We start from the raw sequence: 25,949 nt of genomic DNA, 5'->3' as shown, positions 1-25,949 counted from the left end.
GACCAAGTTCAGTGATCTTGTGATCTAAACAGGAGGTTTAAACATTGAGTTCAGACTGCTGTGATTGGCCCTCAGAACCTTTGTGTTTTCAGCAAGTGAAAAACACAAACTACTTACCAGCAATGAACAAAATGGCAACACTATTCTGCTTAATTTTACCTTCCGAAGAATGAGCATTCATTAATGTTACTGTCCGAAGAATGAGCATTCATTCTCATACATGTCCACCGTAACACAGCAGGAGAAACTACAGATGCCTACTAATACACATACTGCAATACTACTTTACATCTATAAGCTACCAAGTTACACAAACACATTGCTTATCCATTGAAATTACTGAGCTATGTCTATGTGACATAGACCACACTACGACACAAACTACAAGCTAAGCCCAGATTCCAAATAAACACAACACATTTTGTCCCTATTTTCTGGACAAAACCTTGAGCTTTTGATAACATAATTCTTAATGTTGGTCTAAATATCAACAATGTACATACATTCATGTATAATAACGCTTTATTCAGCATTTACAACTACACTGGATTCTACAGTGTTACAAATAAATGTCCATCTTAAATGAGAGATTAAGTGATTTGATTTATTTTTTTGTGTGTACATTCTTTTTCATACCTTACTTGAGATGCAAAAATGGGAATATCTGTAAAATCACTTAACATGTTATATATATTATTGCGTAGCACCATATCTGAGATAAACAGCAGACACACTGAACTCTTTACTCCCCCCTTTTAAAACTCAGTGCTGGATTTCTTTTTCATTTGAACAGCTCACCAGCATTTAAAGAGTTAATGAACAATGCAAAGATTTTTCTCCAAAGAAACAAATGGAACCTCTCTCATTTTTCAGTTCAATCAGACTTTTAATATAGTCGCTGTTCCCCAAATGTACTAAACCAGGATCTGTAGCCCAGAATCAAAACAAAACTTAAAAGGGACAAATCAAACATACTTCTGAAACCACTACATGCTACAAAAATAGGACTTGTACAAAACAGGCTGGTGTAAGTGTATGATTCATGACCAGTTTTCCCTCATGTTCCAATATTCCTCACAATGACTGTTCCAAAGCCTGCCCGCCCACACCTCCATCTGCAAACCTCCATCTAATCACGAGTAGGCCACGCCCATTTTGTAACAACACCCCAAACTGAAAGGGAGATTCTGTCCAGACCTGAGTGCCTATGATATACACTGTGCATCTGTCTGCCAGACAGGCTACCCACCTCTGCCCCCATCTACAATAAGTTCAGAACTAGATCTAGTCTGATACAGAAACTGAATCCATGGTTACATTTTGCCTTTGTGTCCCTCGCTTAATGGCATGACAACCATGTCCAGCCAGGGACAAAACCCCAGGCCCCGCCCCACCCACAGATCCACCACGCTGTGGAAGACTGACTTACTGTATCAGCTGCTAAGAAACGCAATGTTCCAGGCTGCCTAGCAACGACGGCGCCCAATGTCAACAGGACAGAGCGAGGACGACATCGAGCAGAGGAGGAATTGGGCAGGAATTCAGCGGATTTCAAAATAACTGAACAATACGGAGTGAGAGAAGTGTGAGAAGAGAATGAGAAGAGAAAGGGCCGAGGCAAGCCGAGGGGGCCGTGTTAACCTGGCTTCTGTGTGGCAGAAGGGAAAGCTCACTTTCACAGCATGGACGGACTCGCGGAATCTCGCCTCCTCTTAGACAGAAAATGAATTATTAATACTCTGCAACAGAAAGGTGATGCGGAAAACAATAAGAAATATTGCTGGCAAAGAAACATAAACCACATCTTGACAAATCAACACCCAATTACATGAAACAAACCAAAACAAATGCAGCTTTACCTCCAGTCACCAGCGAGCTCCTGTTCGGAGCATACTATGCCCTCAATATATTTATCGTGTTATGAACAGACTACTAATCGGAATTCTCCCCTTTTCTCATATGGCTGTTTTGTGTTTCTTTTAAACCGTTTAAAAATGTTTAAGTGGTTTACAAGACTATTAAGTCCTCCAGCTTTACAGCTTCTTTTGACAAATGCATTTCAAAACATCTTACACATTTTATCACTGTCAGCAACCTGACTGAGAGCACATGCATGTGTGCAGGTTAAAAAATAACACCCTAAATTTTGTCTCTCAAAGTTCAGGACAGACAGGAGTGAGGGAGGACTCCTCGGTCCCCTTGGCATCAGACAGGCACTAAAACTGGTCCAGCGGGTGGGGGCTGGAGATTTCGAACGATTCAAATGCCGGTTGGCTGAGAGACTGACCTGTTCTAATCCACTGCCGGCCACTGATGACATTAAATAAACTCATTAGGGCCGACACGGCCTCACCTGCAGAGCCGGGCTTTCAGCCCTCTCGGAGCTCTGATACCGTAAGAGCTGTCGTCTGCGACACAGGGCAGATCGACATTCTGATTCTTCTGAGGCAGATCGGCGTTCTGAATCTATTAACAATCTCGGGGAGGAAATTGAGTATTGCAGCACGGTGCTGAGCCCGGGGCTCTTTGTCTGCGCTCGTTTTCCCCCCTCCCTCTCCCTGCCGTAAATCACAGTCGTTTGTGGGCTCCCCAAGCCGCCCTCTGGCTTTTCAGACACGCCACAGTGGACCAGAGCAGAGCACAATGATCTGAAAACCCGAGGACTGGCTCTCTGAGCCGAGTGCTCTCCCAAACAAAGTTACCACGCTGCGTGACCTTGCCAGGGTACACAACCTACTCCCGGGAGGAAGAAACACCAATCGCTGACTTTCAGCAGGTTCCAGACGGCACCTTCAACTTCATAACGAAGTGTCCAAAAAAAGAAAAAAAAAAAAATCAAGGACACATTTTCCCATTGATTTTTATATATTGTGAATTAGACCTTCATTGTATCTTTTGTTAATAATAGGGAAAGGAGTTCATTGAAGGGTCAGTTTAAAATACAAATGAGGTTCCCACCCCATCCTAGACTTCCTCTGACATAAACAAAAGGACATGTTGCTCACAGCACTGTGTATAAAGAATAAGAATAGAAGAAGAGGAAGAAGCAAGAGAGAAAGATGAGAGAAAACAGAAGAGGAAGAAGGCAGAAGACACAGGAGAATAAAGAATAAAGAAGAACCAGAAGAAGAAGAATTAGAAGCAGAAGAAAAATTTATATGAAAAGAACCAACACAATGTGATCAGGGCCATGTGAATCCAGGAGCAGGGCAGCTCCAGGTACACCTCTTTATTCAGCATTTGTTAAAATGTGGAAGAGCCAACATTTTCAAAAGAAACTCTTAACCATGTGACCAATGACGTGGGTTTCCTTTTGCTCGTGGGACTTCCATCTATCGTCAAACTGATTTGGGGGCATTTTACTGTTTACATAATGAACATTCACAGGGAACTGGTTTCACAAAACACCTGCTTTTAAATATGTCTTCCTGTATGTCTAGTTTTTCAAATAAAAAATCTGAAAGTCCATGATAATTATGTTATGGGACTTGAAATACCAGTAAAAAATCAAAACACACATATGACATTTGTCAGTTGTATTGGGTATGTAGATATTATTACCATTCTGTTAAACAGCAGTAGTATTTAACTTAGAATATATTAGAAGTGATTTGCCATTTTTTTCCCCAATTGTTTTCCAGGTAAAAAGCACAAAAAGTTTAAAATTGTTATCTATGTACACTTCAAAATAAATTTAATCTGCGTCACTTTACATGTAAACTGACAAGACTGGTATTTCCACTGATACAAAATTCTTGCAGCTTCTCAGATGTTCAGTGTCTTGGGGGACAGGGGGAGAGGAACAGGAGGAGATGGAGAACAGGGACATTGTGGGATAGCAGAGTGCTGTTTACCATTTGAGTGAAGAATGGGAGAGGAGGATTGTGGGATAGCACAGTGGTATGTCACATTTGAGTGAGGAATAGGAGAAGAGCAGGTGCATTGTGGGATAGCAGAGTGCTGTTTCTCATTTGAGAGACAGAGGGAGCGGAGGACTGTGGGATAGCGGAGGGGTATGTATTATTTCAGTGAGGAACAGGAGAGGGAGAGGAGGATTGTGGGATAGCGCAGTGGTGTTTATCGCTGACAGTGTGCCACTAGGTGTGAAACAGCACACAGAGTCCCTCAGCATGCAGCATCTACTGTGAAACCAGGTGCAGTGGGAACAGTGACAGAACCAGACTTTGTAATCATTACAAATGCATGGTACAAAATCAGACGCTTCCTGATCGACAATCACGCTCATACATTAATGTTACAGTTCATGTGCTGAGCGGAGGATTAGCACATAAATCACAAAAGCCTGCACGCTCTTTTAGCTCCTACCACTGACTTTCACTGTGAGGCAAAGACAAGCTTCCCGAACCAAATGGAAGACCTGGCCGGGGCAAATCTTAACACAGGCGTGTCTCTGTCTCACAATAAATAATAATAATAAAAAAAACAAAGTCTGGAGCTAAAACTAGTGCTACAGCCATATACAGTACTTCGTATAAAATCAGACATTTCAACGTCAATAGGGGCTCTTGTGGTCATACTTTGAGGAGGGGAAAAAAAAAACAAAAAACAGTTGCCTTGTTTAAAAAAAATTTAAAAAATAAAGATAAGTACAAAGCAACCTTACTTTGCCCCCTTTACATAGCACAGATATCCTGCTGCTTTGTGTCTGCACGAGAATCAAAGGGAAAAGAAAAGCAAGAGCTTGCAGGGATATGAAGAGGCAAGCTTCCCTCTCCTTCAAACACCCTCAGTTTATGAAAGCAGGAAGCCGGTCAGCACTGAGAGGCCAACCAATATCAGCGTGCATGTCACCGAGGAGCCGCCAAGGGTTGCTGATGACAACACACACAAACGCGCACACACACACACACACACAGGCGCAAACACACACACACACACACACACACACACACACACACACACACACACACAAACGCAAGCACATGGGTGCAAACACACACACACACACACACACACACACACACACACACATACGCACACACACACGTGTACAAAAACACAAAACAAACCAATATTCACCAAAAAAAAAAGGAACACGGGTATATTTGTGTGTATGCACATGTGTGCATGTGTGTGTGGGGGGGTGATTGTGTTTTATGGAAATATAATTGTTTATTTAACAAAAAGGGGATTTGTGACCATGGACATGTGATGGTCCAAAAGTGTCCACAAGCAGACAGGATGACAGACGAGGGAGGGGGAGAGAAGGGCAGGAGGGAGAGAGAGAGGAAAAAGAAGGGAAGAAAGAGAGAGAGAAGAGAGAGAGACAGAAAAATAGGTCATAAATACAGAAACAAAGTCTGAAAGGTAAATTCAAAAACAACAGAACAGAAAGAGAGAGATTCAGGTGAGTTAGAGAAAAGCTACTTCTAAATGAAAAGGAAAAACAAAGTAACCACAGCGAGTTAGAGGCACACTGAATGGCATGATCAGAGTGATCTGAAAACGGCACGCTAGTGGGGAGAGAGTTCAGAGAGGAGGTGTAGAAGACCGAGCCAGGGGAGATGTGCAGCTGAGAGACACACCACAGAAACACCGCAGTACAGGATGGGCACAGGACAACCTCCCTGACAGACAGGGCGAGGAACTGACCTTTTAAATTACTGATACTGAACTTATATTTCCAACATAAATAAATGAATAAATGCAAACATCTGAACTTTAAGAGGTCACACACGTGCGTCTGCATCAGGGAATGCTGTCCAGCCAACACGAAAAGGAACAAATCAAAGTGGTTAGGATGTAAATGCATGTCATTGTTCTGATGAATGAGGAGATGGTCTTCGGTTAATGTAACCCAGGTGAAATTAATCGCTTTATTAGGAATGAGTATCTGAGCCTAACAGCTTCACAGCCTCACTGCGTTCTTCTGCAGCGGTTTTAGCAGGGGAGATGAGGATCGTATAGGACTTCATTATCCTCCGCATAATGGAGGGAATTTAAATGCCTACATTAGACCTGCTAAAATGCCTCAAAGCAATGTGACTTCATCTCAAACCTCGTCTGTACTGGAACCCACTCCCACCCAGTGACACGTTCTCTGTCAGGCTGCCTTCACAACAGTGTTTTTTGTGGAAGTTTCCTTAAAATAGAGCACGCTCTAGTTAAGCATTTTCACCTGAGTGATGAAAAATATCAAAACAAAAGCTTCTTCGCACTACACCTCCTGGCAGCTTTTTGAGAACGTGGCACTATGAAATAACAGCAGAAGGGTTATGAAGAGAAACCATCCACAGCCAACAGCTATTTAAAGACCACAGCTGCTGCTGGTCAGTCTGCACAACATATATATAATATCCCACTAAATTACATTACTGTCATTTAGTAGACACTTATCCAGAGTGATTTACATAGGTCACAATTTTATTTTTACGTTATCCATTTACACAACTGGATATTTCAGAATTCTGGGTTGAGCACCTTTGCCAGCATCAGTGTCCCAGTGGGGAACTGAACCAGGAACATTTCAGTAGTGAGTCTTGCTCCTTCCCACCCTGCTGTTTCTACAGCCCAATGACATGTAAGCAGAGCTCAGCACGAAGTAGGAGTGAGAGTGAAGTTCACTGGAGGCTTTGAGTGCCCTCCATCTGAAGCGGTGGGGTCTGAGTCATGTTCGACCCGAACCCCTCCCCCCCCGCTGCAGTGTATGGGGGCGGGACTGCAGGCCCCGGCCCCAGGCACCAGCCGACCCCACAAAAACAAAAACGAAGAAAAAACTGTTAATCCTGCCAAAGTGTTACCATGCAAGGCCAGGGGGGTGAGGAGGGAAGCAGGTGAGACTCGCGGCCCTCGAAAGAGGGCGACCGAGGCATTCCAAAGCGACATCACACACCGGGGGCGGGGTCAGCAGCCGCTCTCTGTGGGGGGTGCTGAGAGCCGAGAGAGAGCAAAACTCTGCAGAGTGCAGCACCACGCTGCAGCGTGGCCAGAGAGGGGCGGGGCCTGGGTGAGGGGCGGGGCCTGGGGGAGGGGCGGGGCCAGGATCAGCACTGAGTACGCCTACAGCGCAGTCTCTGCCAGTGATGGACTGCAGTGGAGAAAAAGACACTGCAGACTGATCCTGTTAAGTGTGCCGTCAGGGTGAGGAGATGCCATCAGAGCTCAAACCCAGGCAGAAGGGTCTTCTCTTTTTAATTTTATTTATTTATTACTGCTCTGTAATCAATACCTTATCCCCCACCCCGCCCCAATTGGTCACAATGAGGATTAAATTTTGATCTGTTTGAAGTCCAATTATTGGTGCCCTCCTGCTGTGACTAAGCCAATCAGAGATCAGAGGCTAATTCCTTCATGCTGCAGGAGAGACCACTGTGTGTCTGGAGCAGAGCTTCGTCTCTCTCTCTCTGTGTGGGAGCGTGATCTGTGCACAAGCGTATGTGTGCGTGGTGTGTGCGGGCGGGCGTGTGCGGTACCTGGGATGGCGGTGGGCTCGGGCGAGGTGCGGAAGCTCAGGCTGGCGGGCAGCGACTTGCCCTGCATGTTCTCGGCCACCACGTACACGTCGTACTCGGTGTTCCAGTCCAGGCCGCTCAGCACCACGTACTCACTGCCGTTGGGCAGGCGGATCTCCGGCTTCCACTCCGACCCATGCTTCTGAGGACACAACGCCACAGACCACAAAGCTCAGGGCCCCGGGGCACAGAGAAATCACCTCCCTGCAGCCCAGTGTGTGAGTGTGAGTGTGTGAGTGTGCGAGTGTGCGAGTGTGCGAGTGTGCGAGTGTCAGTGTATGTGTAACTGGTCCTAACATCAGTATCTTTGCATTTAAAGTGCATCTACCTAAATACAATACAACTATGTAGAAACTCATCATACAATACAACTATGTAGAAACTCATCATCACGTAGCGCTTAGATGCTAAACCTGTGTGTGTAATGACTGCTGTGTGTGCACACCGCAGCACCTGGGCAGGTGCAGGTAAACCCTCAGGCAGCACGGCAACTCCATGTAAAGGGCGATGACACAAACTCCTGCTCATGCAATCCTCTCTGCGTTTCAGCCACACGCTTGGCTTCTCACAGCTTTCTATAATTTACGCTAAAACGTTATGAAAATTTCACAAAAAGCCTTCCCGAAATGCAGAGTTATGGGCCTGACAGGGCTACAGGGAACCCCAGAGGCTGGGCTCCGGGCCCCGAGGGGCCCCAGGCGCCGGACTCACAGGCTTGTACCGGACCAGGTAGTGCGTGATGGGGGAGCCGCCATCGTCCTGCTTGATCCAGTTCACCTTGAGGGCGTTGCCGGTGGGCTGCAGCGTGCCTTCCAGTTTGGGGGCGTTGGGTTCCCCTGGGAAGAACACAGTCAGAGCGGAGCAGTGAGGCCAGGCTCACACCTGCAGCAACATCAGCCAGCCACGCAGCCCAACCCTGAAGCTGCTCACACCACAACCCTGCCCAACACAGCTGTGCTAGCATTTACTTTCACTTTTACTTACTCTTTCTTACAGAGACTTTATTCATTTCACTGACATCTGAATTTTATTTCCATTACAATTTATATTCTATACATATTGTATAAATTCTTGTTGATTTTAAGTTAATTTAATCTTAGATGTGTAATCTAAATTCTGATGAGTTGTGTTGTATGTTGTTCTCGCACTGACACAGTTTACCAATGGTAATTTAGTTGTCCTGGACAATGACAATAAAGCTCTCTCTCTCTCTCTCTCTCTCTCTCTCTCTCGATGATATGAAAGAATAAATAACTAACACAGGCTTATATTCGATACTGTTCGACACTGAGGGCAGAGTGCCAGACAGGTTCGATTTAGTGCTCCTGCCCAGGTCTCCTACGACTGGCGCTGGTCTCAATTATTATTAATACTGTTATTCATTATTAATTTCCTCAGACCGCGCTGCACTGTGCCCCTCGCGTCGCGGGTCTTTATCGGATCCTGCCTCGGCAGAGAGGCACACCAGCATCTTTCTGCCTCTGAATCGACCCTGCTGTTCCTCTGCCGTGATCACTGTCTGCCTGGCCTGCCCTGCGGAGGACAACCCTTCTACAGGGCTTTCTCTTCCATTCAGGAAAAACTCCTGAATGGAAGAGTTTTTAAATTAATCTGGCACCTGGTGAGAATCTCCCTACAAACAAGATTAATTCCGTGACAACTCTCTCTAGTAAATGAAAAAAAAAAAATAAATGCATAAAATTCGACTAACTGCAGAAGTTTGAGAACTGCAGATCTACATTCTATTTGCCCGTCTCCGGGAGGTGGACCATACGCCCTGCAGAATCATTTGGTAAACATTCTATACGTTATCCGCGCGCTGGGGTGGAACAGCATATACATATGAAGCAGAACTCAGACTGCATTTGCCCCGGGGCGCTCCGCACGCAAACCTATTCCACCCAGACCCCTCGTTATGGACGTGCGCCGCCTAATGACAGGCACGGCGCTAATGAGATTCACGGCGCTGTCTGGACACGCTACTGCGTTACGTTAATTACATTATCCAGAGGCCGGAGGACAAGCGGGTGTGCATGTGTTAGCCTGTTAGCCGCGTGCTTGACGGCTACAGCCTCAGAATGAATTAGCACAGTAATAAAACGATCTACAGAGAAGACTCCTGTACTGTTCCCAGGTCAGTGAGAGGCATGCAAGTGGACTCTTCCAGTAAGACTAGTGCTGACCCCAGGTCTTCTTTGGCATACTGGCAGTGTTTGCAGCGGCCCTAATCTATAACTTTCGCTACCTATAACTTTTCTTTCATTATGAGGTTATATTTTTCTCCATAATTTCAACATAGTCACTGCATTTACACCCTCAAATCACACGATTTTTTAATGAACCAAAATGTCTTTAGAGTTGTAGTTACTGTTCTCCCTGTTATTTACATCAATATTAATGATAAAGTTTATTTAGATTCTAACATGTTCTGGCAAATCACACAATCAAATCTCTCTAATTAATCATTAAATATCCTAGCTAAAAACATATGCTAGATTAGTGGGTATTTACTAGAATAAATACTCTACTATGTTGCTAAGCAAACCTGTGACAGACAAAACACCTGAAATTAAAATACGTTAGTAGCAAAGGACAAATTAAAAAGTGATGGCATATAAATTCTATATTTATTCAGTCACAACAATCATTCGCAATTAGGTGAGGGTGTCTCAGATGCTAAGAGGGGAAAAAACATATTAGGGTTATACACAAATCAGACTAAAAATAAACATGCTCTACCATGCTTTAACATTCTTCAATACATTCTGATTTTTTATCCGATTTTTCATCCCACCTGTTCGGAGAGCACGGAATTTGCTTCGGTACAAATGATTCCTGCTTACAGCTGCTGCGCTTTATAGTAGGCTGTGACATCTAAAGCCAATCATGTCATGCAGATGCATTCAGACGACCAATATAAATCCGGAATGTTCTATTTGGATACCGGCTGAGATAACGCTCACTCTCTCTATCCCTCTCTGTGTATGTATGTGTGTGTGCCCGTGTGCCCGAGTGCTTTCATTGCAAACTGTTTCTGTGAGAAACAGATAAAAAGGCAGAAGCAGTGGACTGCAGTTGGATGGAATCTGTGTGTCTTTCAGACTCTACCAGCGAAGTGAACAGACTGCATACACTGTCCCTGTCTCATTCTGCGACAGACAGAGATTAACACCACCTCCCTCAGCATCCAGCACAGGGCTGCACTCGCACAGAAAGCCCCACGGTGGTCCCTGGATTCTCACGTTATCGCCACGGTGTGAATTCTCACCCTGTGCTGTTACTGCTCTAATGTCTGTGAGCTAGTGAGCTCGACTCCGGCTTAAGGAGTCTATTTTCAGCGCAATCGATCTGGGGCAGTTACAGCAGTCACTCTCTGCCCACTGACCAGAGCTCTGAGTCCGAGAGGAAAATCACGTTTTTAACTGACGCTCTCCTTCCTCTTATCCCATCAGGCTCCACCTGCAGCGGGACGGCCGCACAGGGGGCAGAAATTCAGAAGGGGAAAGAGGACGGGGTTCCGTTCCAATTTTGGGCACATATTTCACACGTGTGTATCCCGTCTGCTCATCGTTAACAACGGGCCCTCATTCTATTCTGAAAAAGTAATGAAAAGCCTTCAAAAGCAGCAGATGTAAACAGGACTCTCTGCTCAGGTCCCGATGTGTCCGCGTCTGACCGCGTCCACGTCACACGCATCTCCACAACACACGTGATCCATTCACATTTAACTCAGAGGTGAGAGGGGACGTCGGCAAGACCAGACACAAACAGGACAGACATGCCTCGGTCCAGACAGAGACGGAGAGGTGTTACCGTGGTAACAGAGACGGGACAGGGGAACAGAGGAGACCTAACTTGCATGCATGCTGTAACGTTTCCGGCAAACATCGCTGTTAGTCTGCATGGAGCAATGGTCAGGGTTCAAAGGAACGTCTTTGTGGAAATGCAGGGGGGCGTTAAGCATGCGCTGATACATGCGATGAGTGAGCGAGCAACATGCGATGCATAGGGTCACCATGTTGGAGATGTCTGACATATCAAAGATGGAATTTTTTTTTTTTTTTAACTGTGCTGTAAGGAGTGATAATTTGGAGGCAGATGGCGTCCAGGTGAGGTGTTAATGAAGGATGATTCGAGTGACGAAAAATACAGGGGAAGAGATGCACCATTGAGGCCAACCACTGGCTTTGTCTGCTATTAAAACTCGAGTCATCCTACTCAAAAACATCTTTCTTTCAGCAGCTTCCTGCCTGCGCTTTACATGTGCCTGAAAACATCTTTCTCAGAGATGAGAGAACTACGGGGGAAAAAAACCCCTTTAAAAAAAGATCTAAGGATAGGCAGTTACCTGCAGGTGCACCCACTGCCTCACAGGCTGGAAGGAGGTGTGGAGGAGTGGAGCTTTGAGCATACCTGGCAACGTGGGCCAGGGTGCGGCAGAACACCCCGTACGGATACTGACAATGTTTTACTCAGACAAAGCAAAGTGGCTGATCAAGGACGACATCCAAAACTGAAAATGGCTTTCATGATCGGTTGATAATTACATGGTTTCTCAAAAAAAATAATTAAAAAATTTTAAATTCTGCTAAAAAAAAAAAAAAAAAAGAGAGCCTGGTTTTCTTCAGTGAAACTGTTACTGTATTAACGTCCTATCCTGACACATATGCATCTCCTGTGTGAATTGGACCAATGAGAATAAAGAGTTTACCTTCTGTTCACCAGCGTGGAGGGCACCATCAGCACCATGCAAGCCATGACATAGTCACATGACACGGTCACATGACACGCACGCACATGTTTGGTTGAAAGGAAAGTGGAGGAAGTCACATGGAAAATACAGAAAAATTAAATGACGTAAACCATGGGCAAGGAAAAATAAAACAAGAGTTAAAGAGCAAATTATATAAAAACACAAACAGGACCACAGAAACATAAGCACAAACATAAAGCCAAAACTAGACAACGTTTAATACAAACTAAAAAATTAAACAGGGGCACCGAAACAGCATTTCCTCTGGCTGAAATTCATATCGTTAAAAACACTGTTTTGTTTACAGATACAGAAAGTGTACTCAAAACGTGTTTTCTCTCCATGTTGTATGTAATCAGAGACTACTGGGAATTTAATATCCCGCTACACTTAATATCTGCAATGTAGAAACAGAGGAAACGTTGTAATATTTCAGTAACAACATACACAGCACATCAGATAGTGTCACATGCAAAAAAACAGTGAACATGGCATGTGAAAAACTGTTTAGGGGAGGAAATAAAAAAATGTACCCTTAGCTTATTTACCCAAATGTACTTAAAACATATTTAAGGCTGTTTTCACTAAACATACAGTACACTACTTTAAATTTAATTGTAAGCCCTTGTCACTGTATGTTAACACCAGCTTTAATGAACGATCTCTTAATGCTTCTGAGAGATGTAAGACCATCCAATTTTACCATTTTAAAAATGAAACGGCACATTTTATAAAATGTATAGCCTTATTCTGGGATGGTCACTACGTGAAACTGGCCTCTATGTTACTGTACAAATCAGCATTATGTTTCATGCCCAATTAAAGAGGACGTCAGGCATAAATACAACTTTGTAGTATACAGGCCTTAGCAACTGGGAATCATTAAAAATAACAATACTGCTGGAAGGGGTAATCATTTTCATTCACAATAATGGAGATGTAAATAAATTCAGACACAAGGAGACATAACTGGTTTTTGACATGCCATATTTGTGACAGATTGGAAGATAAACAGCATACTTACGATTTTTTCCATTGAAAACACAACCACATGAATTCACTTTCTGAGTTCAGAGACAATTCAGACCTGCGCGGACTATTACCAGCAAATCGCTACACGGCAGTTTTCTTGGGTTCCAGAAATCAACATGCATTACAGTTTTGATATTACAGTATGGAAAATACTTTTTTGGAAAGTAAAAACGGTGTCTAATGAATACAATAAGGAAAAATAAAATGTTCCAAGTTCCAACGAAACAAAGTTTTGTTTTATTCTCAGTGAAAGCGTATTTTAAGAAACCATCCAACCAACCAAATCACTCGTATTTGAAATACCATGCACAATTTGTTACACAGTAAACTTACACAAGAATGTACTGTCTCATAGTAAAACAAACCAGTCAAACACATGGTGACAGGTATACAAGCTGCATTTAAATAAAAAAAAATCAACACTATTGTTTGTAAAATTGTGAAACATCTTTCATAATTCCCAAATGTTTGGGGTATTTTAAAACATCAGCTACTTCAAGAACCATCTTTTGGCTGTAACCTTAAACCCAGGTCACCATGGTCAGTAGGGTCATTAAAGATGTTATGTAGAATGGGGGTGCTAACCCAGGAGTCTGGGGCAAAGTCAGAAACTGGCTCTCTGCTCCTGGCCACATAATCACCCCCCACTCCAACTAACTGCCCCAATCCCGTCAGTGCTCTACCACTGGCTGTCACTGTAAAAGAGGACAGAGTTAAACTTGAACTCTGACTCGTTGTCAGAAGGTACAACCAGGAAGGTAAAAAAAGACCGGCAAGTGTAAAGAGAAAAAAGATTTGATAAAGAACATTAGCCTGTGGCAGGGACGCAGGGAAATCTGATATTGCTTCGGTGGTTATTTTTTATTTTGGGAGGTGCACTGGCTTTTAAGCCGTGTCGGTATAACATTAATCTCCAGCAAGACAATCTCTTCAAGCAGCAACACTCATACCCCACAGCAGTCTCTGCCTTCTATTACTGCAATAGGAACTTCTGAGCCGAATCTGTGTGTGCGTGTGAGAGTGTGTGTGTGTGTGTGTGTGTGTGTGTGTGTGTGTGTGTGTGAGAGAGTGTGTGTGTGTGTGTGTGTGTGTGTGTGTGTGTGTGTGTGTGTGTGAGTGAGAGAGTGTGTGTGTGTGTGTGTGTGTGTGTGTGTGTGTGTGTGTGTGAGAGTGAGAGAGTGTGTGTGTGTGTGTGTGTGTGTGTGTGTGTGTGTGAGTGAGAGAGAGTGTGTGTGTGTGTGTGTGTGTGTGTGTGTGTGTGTGTGCGTGTGTGTGCGCATGTACAAATAAAAGCAGGGGGTCCAACAGGAAATGAAGTGTGTGATCAGAAACCATCATTGCTTCCCAGTAATCCAGATCCTCCATCCCCTCACCACTGGTTTGGTACTTACTCTGGTTTACAAAATCAGATGCAAATCAAAGTCAGTGATTTTTATCAAGCAAACCAATTTAAAACTAAAGCCATAACTTGCCAAGTCCCAAATCCTTGACATGCATCTTATCTCTCTAATAGAACTGAAATGTAATTCAGTGATGCATGCCGTCATCCTTATTACAAAGAGTGATATATATTTCATCTTATCGTCACCTCCAAAATCACAGATTCCCTAACAATTTAACACCTGCAAGCCATCCCAGGTCTTTGGTGATCCCAATGCTTTTAAAATGTATACTATCTGTTCTATTAAAACAAATACGTTTGCATGAAACAGCCTGAAAAATACTTCAAAGATGATAAATTAAAAATGGATAATAAACTATATATAGGAGTAGGCCCACAAAAGCATTTGAATACTAAGATGTGTAATGAAATATCCATTCCCATTACCTAGTTCATTAATACAGGTATTATAACTAACTCACAATATTTGAATGGCGTCATTTTTTATGTTATCAAAAGTGTTATGAGTAAAAAACGGAGGATGCCGCTAAGCCTGACAGCATGAGCAGACAGGCTTTGCCTCCACAAACTCTTCAACATCCTTGCCCTCCATTTCAGTAAACTACCACTGCTGTGCATGACTGCAAACCTCTGACATTTCAGTTCTCACTCCCCCACGCCTCAGGACACAGAGAGTCTCCACAGTTCAGACTAAATTATGTCTCAGCGCTGGCTGATAATGGTAACCACTGCTTTACGTATCTGTTGTGCGCATCACTATTAATTATCTCTGAATAGGAACTTGTTCTGTCTGCTTTGAAGTCTGGGCTTGCTTTCATTTAGCACAATGACAACATGCCAACCTCCCAGCGCTCGCTGGGCACAGTCGGGGAGATGGCACAGGGGGACGTCAGTGACGACAGGGAAGATGCTGGCGCTGTTTTTTTTCCGTTTGTCCCAAATGAGGGGTAATATTTATAGAGCAGGTCTGTCTGGAAAGTCTCCTTCTCATCTGCTAATCTGATAAAGCAGACCCCTCCCTGAGAGAGTGGCTGTGATATCACTGCTGCCATGGTTACCACCAGAGCTGAGGAACAGGCATTTGAGAAACCTCAGGCTCTGAGACCAGGAGCAGCAGGTAAACCTGAGGATGCTTGCAGCAGTACTCTAAATGCAATACTGGATATTTCAGTATTGGACCATGTTGACTACGGGCTTCAGAAGTGATGAAAAGAATCAGGTGAAGGAGAGTATGCCATGTGTACGTGTAGAGGTATACCTACACATATATAGTTTTCGTAAGACAAACAGAGGAAAAAAGCAAACGCACCCTAAGGCAACAAGGATGATGCAAGCAGAGAAAATGTCTCCAGTTTAGCAGGAAACAGCAGCAGGTGTGAATGATGCATGTCTGACTTCAAAGCCACTGCAGCTCCTGCTTTAGACAACTCTCCCCAAACAATTCAGCTCAGAGCAACTCCGGCAGGGAAAGGCAGCCAGCTGAGATGCAACAGCTCCCATCCCTGCAAACAGCTGGGCTTACCCCACAACCCAGTTCACACAGCAGAGCTATAATTTCTCACAACAAATGGCAAAGTGCACCAAGCCGACACAGAAAAATATCAAAGGGGTCCAGACGCTTTGAAGCGGCACACATCACACGCTACACCAGAGCAAAGACCACACATGTGACACCACTCAGATACAATGACAATGGAACACGGTGATGTCACAAAGGAACCACTCCACTGCATGACAAAGGCCTGGGACGATGACAGCTGGTTATGACAATGCCTGCCATCTCTACAAAGCAAGCCTAACAATATCTCATGCACCAGCCCATTCCTACCAGCACAAAATGATCAATTTCTCAGAGAGGGTGAGTCAAACTGCTGCCAACATGCAATTACTTGCACAATGCAGTTCTGTTTTATTTCTTTCGAAGTAGCTGAACTTTATAACTCCACCAAAAAACAAAGTTGGTTTCCTCTGACAGTATCACCTGCTTTGCCTCATGGTACTGCAGGAAAGTTTCCTACATTACCACCAGTAGAACCCCAAATGACGCTTTTTGGTGGTTTTCCAGCTTCACAAGAGTAAATCCCCTATACAACACCTGACTATGCCATATACAACTGTAAGCTGCTCCACCAGACCTGTTTTACATCCACAATGACCACATCTAACAGCTTCAACCAATACCACACAAAAGCATCCGGCCACTTTCTTTCACTGTGAGCCGATGTCTTACACCACTGAGAAGTGATTGGCCATAGAGAGCAGCCTCTAACTCTACTGTCATGTTCTCAATCTAAAGTTTCATTGAGAAGTTTCTCTAATTTACCACCATCTGTATATCAGTCAGAGGCTGGATAAAGTGATTAGTCAGTGAAGGAAAGTTCATATCAGCAGATTGGCCTGGAATCCACCAGCTCTGCCTTGAAATAGAAAGACAGACAGCTTAACACACTGTTTAAATACACTGAATGTCTCAATAAATCTCCACGGCCCAATGTGACATTCCATTAAGCGCAAAGCCATCTATTACTCTGCAAAGAGGATTTCCCTTGCTTGATATTACCATAAATCTCACACAACTTCAGCTGCGGCTTGTGTTTTTTTTTCCTTCCTGACTTGTGAGGCATTGTGTTCTTTCACAAGCGTGTAAAGGCATACGTATTCTTGTAGTTTACAGACGTCATGAACCTCACCGGCGCTGCCAGCACACACGCTGAGAGAGTTCCTTTCAGAGCCAGAGACTGGCGTTCCTCTGAACAGAGCGTTTTCTGTGTCTGTGTGGCTGTCTGCGGGGCTGTCTCTGAACCAGAGCTGCACGCACTGTCACTGTGCCACCGCAGGCAGGGCCTGAGAGGAGAGCAGACAGCCAGGGCTCCTGAGAGATCTCTCTCCACCGACACAGATACGCAGGGGGCAGACTCGCTCTGGGGCGTGCGTGCGTGTGTTTATATGTGTGTGTGTGTGTGTGCACGTATGAAATAGAGGTCTTATAACCCCCATGTACCACAACTACTTAAAAACTGTTTATAGCTAATTTGTGTTTAGAGGTGGTTGATGGCAGCGCCCCCTGGTGATTAGGAGGACATTTGCTCTCACTGAATAAATACAGAGGACTCCAGCTGTGAACTTGTACCTCCTCCCCATGCCACCTGCCAGTGGTCAGCTCTCCCCCGCACCTGTCTGTGCCCAGCTACAGTGTGTTTGCGTCTCCCTCTATGAGCTGATCCAAGGTCAGTTACAGGACGCCCTATGCTTGTGTGGGATTAGGGCGAGGGATTCTGCACCCCTGGTCACCCTCACCAGCATCCTCCAGTGAACTCTCCAGTGGCCTGTTCACCACTTCCAGCTCATCAGCACAAACTCATCTCTTCCTTCACTCAGTGTAGGTCTGGACATTAATATATGGAGTGCTAGGGTGTGACTCTACGGCTTTGTCAAACTTGTGTGATGATATGTTTTGTAACCATAGCAACTGCTCGGACCCAAAGTGTCTGACAGACCAAAGGTACATTAGCGCTTATAATCAGGCCACATGAACAACAGCAGACACCAAAAAAAGCAGGGCACAAGTGTCAATACGTCACCCACAGTTATGATAACCAGTACCATACACCACTGTGTAGAAGCACATTCCCAACAGTCTTGTTAGTCTTTGGACAGGAAATCGCATTTCCCCAAAGTCATTTCCTTTTTGCTTAAATATTGTGTAGCGGCAGTAAGAGGCGTTTTCATTCGGCGACTTCGCGAGCTGAGCCGCAGCGCATTAGTCTCCATCACGACCCACAATCCCGCACTGATTTCCTTAACCGCGCGTGAATACGGGCCCTGATGAATGTTTAGTCAATGTTTTCAGCTCCCTCATATAAGCCTCCACTTTCCGCAATTACCCCTCCGACTCACTCGCAAACGCGCAAGCAAGACAGATGATGCAATTCTCTCTTTCAGAGCGTTTCCACACAGGCACGCACTTCCGAAACGCACGCATTGTGCCAGCCAGGAATGCCACCTCCGCCACACTCCGCTGCCTTCTGAATGCGCTTTTCATCCCTGGTAAAACAGTGCCCGCTTAGCCGTAATTACGGCGGTATCTCAGACTCCGCGCAGTGAAAGAGGGGTTTTTAAAAAACCCCTGGAGCAGATTTCATCTGAAGCACCCCGGCTGAAGCTAACCTGATGAGTTAAACAGCAAAGGGAGTATTACTTTTCTAATTTGCCTTTCTGTAAAAGTGCAAATCAGAAAACCTGCATTCCATTTACCAATATTAACATATGCTGCTCGATTCTACCACGGTGCTTTGATTAAATATTCAATTAATCTAAAGTTACGATTCCTATTCCCCACAAATTGCAAACTGCAAATCCAGTCCACTATAAGACAAATATGATTAAACAATATCATCATATAGCGATATAATATTGCTAAATAAAAAAAAAAACATCTTACTGCACTGATTCTCAATCCTGCTCCTGGGGGCCCCCTGCTCCACACGTTTTCCATCTTTCCCTGCTCTACCGACCTGACCGAACTCATCAGTGGCACTTTTGATTAGCTGAGCACACCTGATTTAATCAAGAGCATGCACACTAATTTCAATCAGGTGTGTTTGGAGCAAGGATAGATAGAAGATATGCAGGAAAGTGGGCCTCCAGGAATAGGACTGAGAAACACTGATACTGCATGCTAATATTTTACTTGTAATTATGCTGCAACACATCATTTTGCTTTAACGTAAGGAAACACTTGCCTCGCACTTAGGGAAATGGCTTTAAACACTTGCTTGGATTATTGCTTAATTCTGTTTTTAAATTATGCTCAAGACATAACTGGACAATGGATATTCGGTTATGTTTAGTCATTACTCACCTGCTAACAAGAATCTTAAAACCAGTACTGACAACAGTCATTAATGAAAGGCCACTTTAGTGCCGGGCAGGTGGGAGCTCTGGCTCAGATGACTCACAGCTGCCTGAGTTTCACAGGGATAGCACAGCACTGTTACAGGAGAGGAGGTGAGGGACCGCTGGACACCGAAACACACAGAGAAAACACAGGGGTGAACCAGGGAGGTGTTAACGAGGAGCGCTGCCAGGATAGCTACACCGAGACTAACACTTCACAAGGATAACATCCACAGGCGACGTGACAAACCTGTGCTGCCCGTATAAAAATGAAACATGCCGTCTAGAAAAAGCACGTGAGAGGGAGGTCAACTCAGTTATCTGCCAGGCAACCATCAGCCAACCACCAGCAGCTTTTCTCTAAACACACCTTCTAAAACACAGTTTAATGGGGGTGGATAAGGGAAGAAACAAGTCAACTAACTTAAAACTGAGGCTCCCGTGTGGCTCAGTGGGAAAGGTGTTTATTTTGAGTGCAGGCTGAGTCCTACAGCCCCGCTTTCAAACCGGCTGTGTCTGTTTGCCGGTAAGCTGACAGGAGTGGGTGGGTCTCAGACACCCCAAGACTCACAGGGGTACCTGATGGCAAGAGGGACACGGCGCTTTCCCCGAACCTGAGTCCAGGTGCGTCTGAACATGGCTCTGCCGTAAAGATCATTTCCCATTCACCTGTAGGTGAGGTGGGCTTGAAAACAGGTACCTCCAGCCACCATTGTCTACACAGTACTCCAAGGTGGCTAGGTCTTGGTTGGAGTACATTAGGTGAAAATAAATGGAGGGGGAAGAAGCCTGGAATTTGGCCTCAACATATTAATGAAAACTCAATGAAATTACTATTTTTTTTTAGTTTTAAATTGTCAAGAAAAGTAGAGGCCAGGGGAGGGGAGGGGAGAGAGAGGGGCTCCTGACACTTACTTGAGAAATAATAGCCTTGTCCAACGGAACAAAGACCGATGAGTAAAAAAAGAATAAGAAGAAACAAAGGATGTGAGAGAGAGAATGGCATTCAAGGGGGCTACAACACATTTATGAGCATGTGGAGAGGCGAGAGTCCCTGCAGAATCCCGGCCACAGTGAGCCCCACCCTTTATGACACTCAGATTGACTGAAATTAAGAAATAGAAAAAGGATTTACTCATCTTTAATTAACAATACTTCTAACCTTTTGTCAATTTATTTTACAATCTGGGTTTTAAGCTTTTAAAAAAGCAAATGTCTCAGACGTGAATGAAAGGCAGAAGTATGGTTTTCTCTTACTGAGATATTTAATGACAAGGTTCTTTTGAGACAAGCCCAGTGTATACCAACAATAAATTACATGGTCTCATAATTAAAATGTCCACAGAAGGAGTAATAGCTTGTTTTTTAACACACTGCATAAATTCTAACTGTCTCTGTGATGACATAAATTACAGAAATAATATAAATCTGCCTAGCTGTTTCAAGAAAAAAAAAATTCACAGTTCCTGCTTAAAACTCTCTCTGTAGGCATAACCGTCTTGGGCAAGTGCTCCGTTCCACAGCACCGCGGTAATTAACCTCAAGGTCTCCCGGGACACAGGAGAGCAGACACTCCTGTAAAGTTCAATCCGCTGAGGAAGCAACACTCCTTAACGCACATCGTGCAAAGATAACTAAACACGCGAATGCTAAAATACCTGCTACCCCTTTAAAGAGAGTAACAGTGAATAACAGGATATGCAATGGTGTTGTTTCCCCACATAAACCAATCTGTAATCATGACACCAAAGCCTGCAGATAGATTACTTTCCTGATAATGTCAAAAGCAAAAGGCTTTTGAGTTCAGTAATATAAAACAGTGAGGCAGGACTGTGTACTCTGCAAAAACACTCATAAGACAGTAGCCTTGGAGTCAAATGAAGACAAATGCCTCAAAAGACTTTCAGAGAAAGGTCCCTCAGTTAAGACATCATGTTTACTTCAGTATTACTGTAGCCAGAGACAGGCTGAAAATGCTTTGGGTTTTTCCTCGGTCAAACGCATAAAGCGTTAGTGTTATAGATTTAAGTCGCAGGTCACTGGTGGACACAGGGGTGCCATTCTGTGCACATTAATCCAACCCTTTCCAGTGGCATGGGAAGGTTTTGACTTGACCTTCCATCTGACTCGAGGCCACACTACTAGAACTGACTCAGAACAGAGAGACAGATGCAGTTAGAACATGATTCACGGGCACAGGGAACACACAGCCAGCAGGGGGCTCTGGGAGGGCAGGGACAGGCATCCCACCCGGAGCTCAGACGCCAGGGGGGACGCAGGGTCTCCCAAACACGTGACAGGACTCCACAGGGCCAAGAGCTGAAGGTGGAACTCATCTGGTCTGGAGTCAGCTGACAGGAGCCATTCAGGGTGCATGGAGGGAGCTGAGGGCAGAAGGTGTCTGATCTGGGGTCAGTGATGAGAGGGAAGGGCTTGTACTTACGGACTGGCTCGGTCTTGAAGACCTGGGGGGCGCTGCTCTCTCCCTCGCCCTTGCCGTTGATGGCTGACATTTTCACCTCGTAGTGGGTCTCAGGCTTCAGGCCTGTGATGGTGATCTGGCTCAAGCCTCCTGGAAAAGATGATACACCATGCTGTGTGTAACACACATCTGTTACAATAACACACATTTAACAGATTTATTTTAACAAATACATTAATTTATATATATAAGTGTGTGTGTGTGCGTGTATATATATTATTACATTAAAACTGAAAATATTCATTGCTATTCAGTTATATTATTTAATCATGATACCTACGGCTCTGTTCTATTTTATTAACATATGTACATACGTAAATAAATGGTTCTGTTTGGTTTATATATTTACAAAATTAATATAACATTGCACTTAAAAGACAACAGATGATTGTGAACTTGAAAATGACAGATATAGAGTGATTGACAAACTACTGCATCTCAGAAAAACTTCCTTTCTGCAGATAAAAGCGTTGAGAGTTTAGAGAACTGAGCTAGCTATGGCCGGAGGGAAAAGCAGACTTGGAAGCCTGCAGAGGAAGTATTCATTTCCTTTGCATCCACATCATGCGGGCTGTTTTGGGACACTGTGACAGGCGAGGTGGCTGATCTGACAGGTGTGAATGCCAGCCTCCTTCCTTTTAAAGGTTGGCAGTGCCCGCAAACGCCAGACGAGGAGCGGAGATCCAGCGGCTGTCAGGTGCTCTGAGGTTTGCCATTTATTCGAGGCGTGAACAGATGTTATCGGTGGTTTCCTTCCTGTCCACACCGCGCGCGAGACAGGTTTCCCGCCTGAGCCGCGACAGCGGGATTTTACACCTGCCAATGGCGGCGAGTCACCAGCGGATCCCTCCTCCCTTACCTGAGCGAATCTCTGCGGCTTCACCGCTTCCAGAGTCTATCACACTCAAACGGCCATCTGGGATGTCAATGAGAAACTTAAACACACTTCTACACTGAGCTTAGCAGTAACGTTTCCTGGGGTAGTGTGGGGAAGATGCGTGGAGTGCTGGGAGCATATGCGGGTTACTGAAACGCCTTCCTCATGCATGTGGGCGATGATGGGTGAGGGAATTAGGCGATGAAAATGAAGGCTGTCGGAGTCTCCCACTCTCAAATGTCTACCCAGAATGCCCCTGTTTGCATGCTGTGCACAGATTATCCAATATCCTACACCGGACTCCGAGAGTTCTGCCATTCATTTTCCTGCTCTACACTGCGTACGGTGTACTGGCGCACATCCAAGTGTCTGGGTAAAACAGGCCTCCTCAGGTAAGCAGGTGACGGCGTTTCTCAGGCCCTCGTTCGGGCGACTCACCGTCCTTCGCCTCGTACACCCTCTGCACCCAGCTCCCGTGGCTCATCGGCCTCCACTCCGCCTTGTACCTGAGCACAGGTACGCCGCCGCTGGAGTCGGGCTCGTCAAACTCCACCAGTGCCGTGCTGGAGTACGGCTCCACCCGATCGATGGACGGGGCCGAGGGCACGTCTGGAGGGAGGGGCAGAAGACGTCACATGATTGATGAGTCTGATAAATCTGGCATGAATCACAGGGCTCAGATAGACAGGAAATGATTAAAAAAATTGTTCTGGGATGGCAAAACTGTTTTTAATAATAGCTGAACTATATGTTCACCATGGTAACTGTCTTGCAACCCCCAAATACACCAGCTGATAAGAAAACATTTGATACATATAGCATGGCTTCCTGGGTTTGCCTGAAGACACTGTTCTTATTGCTTTGGAGCACTGAGATGCTTTTACAAACTCTTACAAAAGGGTATTAAATGTTTTTCACTCAGCAAAACAGTATTAGTTTCCTCTATCTTAAACCATTTTTCCCAGAAATGTATAGCTGCATAAGTACATTTATTTTTCATTACATGTGCTTTGACACTGTCATTAAACATTAGCTTTTATTAAAATCTATATGTTCTAATGAACCATATTCTATTAGTAGCGGACTTAACTCCCATTAGTGCAACATGAGACTCGTTTAAATCCACAACTGCAGCTCTGACAGTTGGCTCAGCCATGCGGCTCACGTTTATGATATTATCTATTCACGCCTACAGATGAGGCATAGAGCAGAAACCGCAAATGTTCTGCAGTTAGGGAAACGCACGTTTCTGTAAAAATGTAAAAATATATCATAAGTCTGGGTTATGGAAACTGAGCAGTGCAGGGCTGTGGTGTCTGTGCATAGTGCACGGACACCCAGATGGACCCAGCTGAAAACTGGGCTGGTTACCGACCTGCCTGAATCACCCAGATGGACCCAAAACTGGGCTGGTTACCGACCTGCCTGAATCACACAGATGGACCCAGCTGAAAACTGGGCTGGTTACCGACCTGCCTGAATCAGGATGAACTCCCTGGACTCAGTGCCGATGGCGTTGGTGGCTGTGCAGTTGTAGCTCCCGAAGTCATTCTGCGATTCCGGGGAGACCTGGACGAGAGAGACCGACACACCTGTGACCTGAGCCTCACACTGACACCCCCTCTCACACATGACACTGGTGTTGCCGTGGCAATCAGGTGATCTTGTTATTCACTGTCTGCACTCACAGCACACAGTGACTGTGGTGTGTTGGTCTGGAGAAAACCATGTCACTTATGACAGCAAAGGGGGGGGAGACGCAACCACACCCCCCCAACACACACCCCCACCCCCACCCCCACCCCATGGAAAAAGAAATAACTCAAGGCTGTTCATTCACACTGATGTTATTTGGGAGAGCAGTGAGGTGTCAGCCGGTTTGATTCCCAGGTGGGGCTGCTGTTGTACCCTCGCGTGGGTACTCAGGCTGGCCTGCTTCAGTAAATATCCAGCCCTACAAACGGGACAGTACTGAAAGAGGCTGTCTGCTGAGGAAGATAAATAATGCCATTTAAAAGTGAAAAAAATGAAGAACCAGTTTTATTTATTTCCTTAAATCCACCGAATGTTTCTGTCACGCTGGAATTACATGGCTGCTTGGTAAGTCTTGCAGACAGAGGCAAGGTAAGAGGGAGCCATCAGAGGGGCTGGACTGGGGAGCAGGTCTGACTCCGGCAGCATGCAGAGGCAGGACAGGATCCCCTGGGAGAGGGACTGTGTGGCCAGCATCACATCTCACCTCTGCTGATTGCTCTCTTAACAGCCCACAGTGAAAGCCCATTAGGCAGCACAAGAGCAGCCCGAAAATAGCCCCATGGGATGGCAGCTGGAGATACCACGTGGCCTGGATGACCAGATGCAGGGTTAAGGTGAGAGGCAGTGCTATGTGCTTGTTATCAGCCTTCTCACACCGACGAGCTGTTCTCACTGGTCTCGGAAAACAGTCCTTTATGATCAATGATGCCCTCTACACCTTCACCTGTCATCACCATGCCACGCCTAATGATACCTAATAATACCCAGCATGGGCTGCTTATGGTCCTACTCCTGCTGACCAACCCACTGACCCGCCTAAAACTGTGTGTGCTGAACAATTTTAGCCTACAGCAAACCCCTTATCATAAATGTAACATAAATTCTTCTTAGGCAAACTTCTGTTCAACCTTTCAGATGAGATACATGCAGTAATTGGAGAAAATGAGTTTTGATTGGATGAACATTTTTGACCACACCCCCCATGGTAAGGAAGCTGGCTCAATGGCTGTACCTCCAGGTAGCTGACACCGGGGGCACTGTAGATCTTGACGTTGGTGGTGTTGGAGCTGGGAAGCTGCTGGCCATCACGGAACCACATGACGGAGGCAGCGGGGTGGGCCAGAACCTCGCAGCTGATGTTGGCGGGGTTCCCCTCCCACGTGTACACCGTCACAGACCCCTGGATCTTAGGGGAGTCTGAACAGAAAGCCGACGGCAAGAACAACACACACACAAACAGCCATGAAAAAAGCGTGTTCCACCTGAATCACCCCACCCAC

The 25,949-nt window shown here is 45.2% G+C and overlaps 1 protein-coding gene across 12 annotated transcripts in view; it reads right to left on the bottom strand.

The window, feature by feature from the left end:
* The window catches only part of ncam1b (neural cell adhesion molecule 1b), a 192,676-nt gene that overhangs the window by 8,022 nt on the left and 158,705 nt on the right, over positions 1-25,949 (bottom strand). For 5 of the 12 annotated variants that reach the window (XM_036535972.1, XM_036535974.1, XM_036535975.1 and 2 more), the window contains 7 exons: positions 25,682-25,866; positions 24,387-24,483; positions 23,353-23,523; positions 21,999-22,127; positions 19,926-19,928; positions 8,184-8,308; positions 7,434-7,614 (listed from right to left, as the gene is read on the bottom strand). In XM_036535972.1, coding sequence (XP_036391865.1) covers positions 7,434-7,614; positions 8,184-8,308; positions 19,926-19,928; positions 21,999-22,127; positions 23,353-23,523; positions 24,387-24,483; positions 25,682-25,866 — 891 coding nt within the window. Of the gene's footprint in view, positions 1-4,554; positions 4,833-7,433; positions 7,615-8,183; positions 8,309-19,925; positions 19,929-21,998; positions 22,128-23,352; positions 23,524-24,386; positions 24,484-25,681; positions 25,867-25,949 lie in introns of those variants that run through there. The other 7 variants (XM_036535973.1, XM_036535976.1, XM_036535981.1 and 4 more) reach the window with 3 other exon arrangements.

Source organism: Megalops cyprinoides, chromosome 9 (genome assembly GCF_013368585.1).
Source record: "Megalops cyprinoides isolate fMegCyp1 chromosome 9, fMegCyp1.pri, whole genome shotgun sequence".
In the NCBI taxonomy this organism is placed as follows: Eukaryota; Metazoa; Chordata; class Actinopteri; order Elopiformes; family Megalopidae; genus Megalops; species Megalops cyprinoides.
This window is presented reverse-complemented; position numbering and strand designations above follow the sequence as displayed.